The 6,022-nt window shown below is 37.0% G+C and overlaps 1 protein-coding gene and 1 long non-coding RNA gene across 2 annotated transcripts; both read left to right on the top strand.

The window, feature by feature from the left end:
* Positions 1–385: 385 nt before the first annotated feature.
* LOC108947543 (uncharacterized) lies at positions 386–1,052 on the top strand. The gene is made up of 3 exons (XR_001972022.2): positions 386–510; positions 598–664; positions 755–1,052. It is a non-coding gene; the product is annotated as an uncharacterized lncRNA (long non-coding RNA).
* A 3,400-nt stretch (positions 1,053–4,452) lies between these two features.
* Positions 4,453–5,192, top strand: LOC138908348 (histone deacetylase 6-like). Its single transcript, XM_070199009.1, has 2 exons — positions 4,453–4,778; positions 4,991–5,192. The coding sequence occupies exons 1-2, from the start codon at positions 4,453–4,455 to the stop codon at positions 5,190–5,192; spliced, it is 528 nt and encodes a 175-aa protein (XP_070055110.1).
* Positions 5,193–6,022: the final 830 nt, after the last annotated feature.

The following is a 6,022-nucleotide window of genomic DNA, read 5'->3' as shown; positions in this document are numbered from 1 at the left end:
GTAATAAGATGGAAAGGATTTTTCCATGTGGCTTCTTTGATGTGATGGAACACCTTCCAATTCACCTTGTACACGAGGCGTGACTTGGAGGCCCGGTTCAATGCAAGTGAATGTATCCATTCGAGAGGTAATGATCAAACCTTGATTTATTATTGTAATTTTCTTTAACGTTATCGTCTAATATGACAATGTGCAGGACTATCGGCAAGTGTAAACGATTTGTTAAATAGAGGAATAGGATTGAAGGATCCATATGCGAAGCCTATCTTGCAAAGGAAACTGCTCATTTTTGTTCTTACTACTTTGACAGTCATGTGCCTTGTGCTAGAAATAAGCCCAATCGGCACAATGTGGTGATTGGGATTGATCCATTATATCCACCAATGTCCGTATTCAATCAACCAGGCTGAGGTTCTAAAGATCGAACAAAAGGGGCCTAAGTAGTATGGAGTACAAATCAACTTCAAATCATGTGTTGCTAATTTTTCCGGAAGTTCAACCCTTTCTTAAGTAAGTGTTGACGTAAGATTAATTTACATGGGCTACTATTTAATTTTGTTGATACAACTAACAAATAATTTTCAATGCATCTCTCAGTGACTTTGTGAGTCAATTTGGTCATGGTGCTGTATATTCTACATTTGAGGCATGGTTTAAAGAGTGTGTAATTGCATCTTACATACTTTCTTTCATGTGAATATACATACTTGTAAATATACTTGCTCACTTGTGATTTATTTACCCCTACATGTAGGTCAATAATTCAAACAACGGTGTTAATCAATTTTTGAAAGACATATCTTGGGGACCTGCACCTATGGTTACGACTATGTCTAAGTATTATGTGAATGGTTACAAATTTCACACTGAGGAATGCTCCAAGTATAAAAAAAGCAATAACAGTGGGGTGTGTGTCAAAGGTGGTGAAGGCAACCAGGATGGGAAAAATGATTATTATGTTGTGATCAAAGAGATTCTAGAATTGTCATATTCAGGTTGGCCAAATAAGAAGATCATACTTTTCCGATACAAGTGGTTTGACCCAACACCTAGAAAAGGTACAAATGTACACTCGCATTACAATATAATTGAGGTTAATAAATAGAGGGAGTATGATCGCTATGATCCTTTTATAATTGTAGAAAGAGTTAGGCAAGTGTACTATTCTCCATATCCATTGCGGAGGGATAAGGCTAATTGGTTGGTTGTAATCAAAACAAAGCGTGTTGGTAGGGTGGAAGTTGAGAATGTGCCTGATGTTGCTTACCAAAATGATACCTCAAGCGTTAACCAAATGGTGGATGATCAGTTAGAAAATTACTTGGAGCACCCTCAACGCATATTAGAAGAAGTTGATATGGAGGAAATAACAATCATAGAAAATGAGGATGAAGAATCACCTAATGAAAATGAAATAATTGAATAGTAAGAATTTTCAGACGAGGAAGGATACGTCGACGAAGACGACTAGCATGTTAGTTTTTTCAAGCGCTCTCAACTTATATAGATTTATATTCTCAATTCTAACATTTTCTTTAATTTATGCAGATGGCTGATAGGGGTCGAGGTAGGTCTAGGAAGGATAAAAGGCCTATTGATCATGATGATGGTGCTACACCCACGCTTCCTTCCACTCCACACTTGCATCCCTCTGCTGCTGATGGCCGGAAGCAATCTTCTAGGCACAGATCTATTCCACCACATCCATCTACTCATCATACTACCCACCATTCGCCCGCCCAGTAGCATTATCACCATTCTCCGCTACAAGGCTATACCCCGCTTCCTCCTCATGATCCTACCAGTACTAACATGGGTGCATCGAGTCACCAGTCACAAAGCCATATGGTACACCCGTCATCTACTCCATTTGCTTCATCTCCAGCTGGATCGCATCCATCTAGATTTCAGCCGGCCGGATCACAACAGTGGTCTGGATCGCAGTAGGGGTCTAGATCGATGTAGGGGTGTGGATCGCAGCCATCTTCATTAGGGACCCCGCCTCCCTCTCTATGGAGTTCGTCTCCTAGAATTTCTAGACTTCGTCTTCGGGATAGTAGCACTGATCCAGATGCCCCCCCCCCCTTTCTGTGCACACTTCAGATTCATCGGAGGATGATGATCCAGATGATGTGCGTTATGATCGTTATCATAGGATCATCATCAGGCCTGAGGGCGATGGGTAAGATTTATTTATTACTTCTATATTTTTGCTGAATTATAATAGCTACTCTTGTTTATTTATTATAATTTCTATGTTGCAGGTTCATTCCTAATCATCAGGTTACAAAGATAATCACTGATATTCTGTGCGGGTTATGTAATGCACCCTATCCGACTTGGAGTGACTTTCCAGAGGATCTTGTGCAGCAGATGTTCAACTAATTTAAGGTTTTAATACAATTCTTATCTATTTAAGCATTATATTAACAATATTTTCATCTAATGTTACATACTTTATTTGCAGACTAAGTGTGCTTGGGAGGACCGGTATAACCATGAAATTTGTAAAAATTAGGAGTACAAATGCCATAAGAGACTCTTTGATTCCTTCAGCTCCGCTCGAAAGGTTAAAAAGAAGCCTTCATGGGTTCTACCGGATGTATGGGTGGATCTGCAAAGGTATTGGGCCACCGAGAAATTCGAGAAGCAGAGTGAACTGGGAAAGAAGGTCCGAGCATCTGAGAAGGGTAGCTCCTTGCACTGTCTGGGTTCAAGGAGCATGGGGGATACGAGGAGATAACTGGTAATTCCTTAAAATATTTCGATTTATTTTTATCGAACTATATTTATATATGTTAATTTCGTTAACACATTTTATTATATTTGTAGGAAAAAAAAAATATGGGAGGAAGATGAGTCATGATGAGTTCTTCATGGAGACTCACATCCGGAAGAAGATGGCACCGACATATCCAACTAGATGGGTCGAGGACCGGGCGGAGACTACACATGAAGTTTCATAACTACTATAAATATTTATAATATTATATAGTTAGTAATTTTCTATCTTCTAAATAAAGGGTCTCTACAAAATTAATTTGGAGAAGTACACTAAGAGCTTGCCACCGAATGAGCAAGGCGAGCGACCGCCCATTTTAGACGAAGAAGCGCAGAGGATATGGTTGGATGTTGTCGATGGTCCTAAAAAAGGGGATAGCATACGGCCTTCGAGATAAATCATTTCGGCGCTACAGGGCTGGATTGCAAGGTATAGGGACTTCCGCCCAAGGCGAGGTGATTGATAGGTCGACCATATCGTCTATGGAACAGAAGATCGCAAAACTGACAGCAGAGCTTGAAGAGACAAAGGCTGGAGAAAAAAAGAGAGATGAACAATTTGGTACCCTTAAAGTTCAGCTAGAAAGGAGGGACGAACAATTTAATCTCCTTCAAGATCAGCTGGCCAATCTTCTTATTAGTGGTGCTTTCCCCATTCCCCGGTCTCGTAATCCTTCCCCATGTGCCGACGATGAAGGTTCTTGGAGTGAAGATAGAGATGATGCTAGATAAAAAAAACTCATCGAATGGTGTATATTTCTAAACAAAGTATTGAACTTGTCAATATTTTGTTGAGACTAATTTTGAATGATAATTATATTGTTATTTTATTATTAAACATTTTAGTAGTTGTTGTTGTGGTTGTTATTAGTTGTTGTGGTTGTTATTAGTTTTTGTTAGATAATGGTTGTTAGTGTTAGTTAATAGTTTTTGTTAGTTAATTGTTGTTGTTATTGTTGTTGTTAGTATATTCATTGTTGTTGATTAATTATGGTTGAATGGCAGCAATATAATGCTGCAATTATAGGATGGATATTGGTTGTAATTGGCAGGTGGTGTAGCTCAAAAATAGGCATTTTATGCCCAGTTTTTACCTAGATTTTCGATCGAATTCGGTCGTAAATTAATTTTTTTTGCCCAGAAATTAATAATTTCCGACCGAATTTGGTCGGAAATTTCAAATAAATTCTCCAGTTTATGGAAATTTCCGACCGAATTCGGTCGGAAATTATGAATTTATATTTATTTTTTAAAATAAATTAACAATTTATTACAATTTACAACTAATTATTTATTTAAATAAAATTATTATTATTTAAAATTTCCGACCGAATTCGGTCGGAAAATAAAAGTTTTTTTTAAAATAAATATTAATAGTTTCCGACCGATTTTGGTCGGAAATTTGAAAATTAAAAAAATATATATTTAATTGTTTCCGACCGATTTCGGTCGGAAATTAAAGTTTGATAATCAGTCAATGCTTTGAAGTTTTCGACCGAATTCGGTCGGTACCACGTTTGCGACCATCGTTTTTCCGACCAATTAAAATCGGTCGAAATTCGATCGAAAATTATCAATTTCCGACCGATTTCGGTCGGAAATAGCGGACGGAATTACACTGTTTTTTAGTAGTGAAAACCGCTGCTTATTATGAACTATTGTTCCTTTAACATGCTCAGTATTGTTGTGCAACGTGTATTATATGTTGATATTGATGTTCACCATGCAGATGGAGTTGAGGCTGCTTTTTACACCGCAGATCGGGTCACGACAGTGTCGTTTCATAAGTTTGGGGACTTCTTTCCTGGTACAGGACATATCAAAGACATTGGTGGAGGTGCTGGGAAGTACTATGCCTTAAACGCCCCTTTGAATGATGGGATTGATGATGAAAGTTTCCGTCTCCTATTCCGTCCTATAATCCAAAAAGTAATGGAGGTCTATCAACCAGATGTTGTTGTTCTTCAGTCTGGTGCTGATTCACTAGCCGGAGACAGGTTGGGCCGTTTCAACTAGTCTGTCAAAGGCCATGCAGATTGCCTTCGATTCCTCAGGTCTTTCAATATTCCTCTAATGGTATTGGGAGGTGGAGGTTACACAATTCGGAATGTTGCTCGATGCTGGGCCTACGAGGTCTGTCTCTATCTCTATTTTGGTACTTTTTCCTGTCTTTGGATTATCATCTATTACTGTTTACTTGTCTTGGAAGTTGCGCTAAGGTTGAACTACTTCAATATCTGCAGACAGCAGTTGCAGTTGGAGTAGAGCTTGAGAATAAATTGCCTTACAATGAGTATTACGAGTACTTTGGCCCTGATTATACACTTCATTCTGTTGCATCAATGCCTATGCAGAATCAGAATTCACCCCGGGATCTGGAGAAGATTAGGAGCATGTTTGGATGGGCTTAACTAGCAATTTTTAACTTGTGAAAATGTTTGGCAACCAAAAAATGGGCTTAAGAAAAGTTAAAATCTGCTTAAAAAAAGTCAAAACCAATAAGTTGGAAAACCCAACTTTTTCTAAATTGACTTAAAAGTCATATTGCTTTGACCAAGGATATTATATTCTTATCCCTTATAATTTTTCTTAATCCCGAAATTACCCGTAAGTAAAAACCCTACAACATACTATTTTTTTTTCTCCATTCTCCAATATTTGTCAATTTCTTGAAGTTCTTAACATGAAGCAAACAATAGTTTTTTAAATAATGTTTGATACATTCCAATATTTTCTAAATATTATTCTTTTGGTTTCTTTTTTTGGTTCCATAACATTTAATTGTTTTGGTCGTTGAATCCTTTATTTTTTTTAATTGGTGTAACTATATTCTAAAATCAAATCATTAAATAAATTTACGTGTTACCCCTGAATTTGAAGTTATGAACGGAAAATATAATATTATAGTGATCATCTTCTTTATAATGTTAACAACTTTAAGGATATTTCAGTCATTTTAACAAGAAAAAGTGTTTACCAGCACTTGTTTACCAAACACTTCATCAGCTTGTTTTAAGTTTCAGCACTTTTATCCAAACATAATATAACTGCTTATTTATAAAATAAGTTTCAGCACTTAACTTAAAAGTCATTTTTTTTAAGTCAATCCAAACGGGCCCAGGTAATTTAAACATCATTCGTGTAGGGCTTTGCCTTCAATAGACTGTTGAAAAGACGAAAATACTATCTAATGTATGTTTGAAGCTGTATAGGGTAAATGCTATTTTCCTTGTTTAATCTT

Source organism: Nicotiana tomentosiformis, chromosome 3, assembly GCF_000390325.3.
Source record: "Nicotiana tomentosiformis chromosome 3, ASM39032v3, whole genome shotgun sequence".
NCBI lineage: Eukaryota > Viridiplantae > Streptophyta > Magnoliopsida > Solanales > Solanaceae > Nicotiana > Nicotiana tomentosiformis.
The sequence above is the reverse complement of the archived record's forward strand: the minus strand, read 5'-3'. Positions and strand labels throughout refer to the sequence as shown.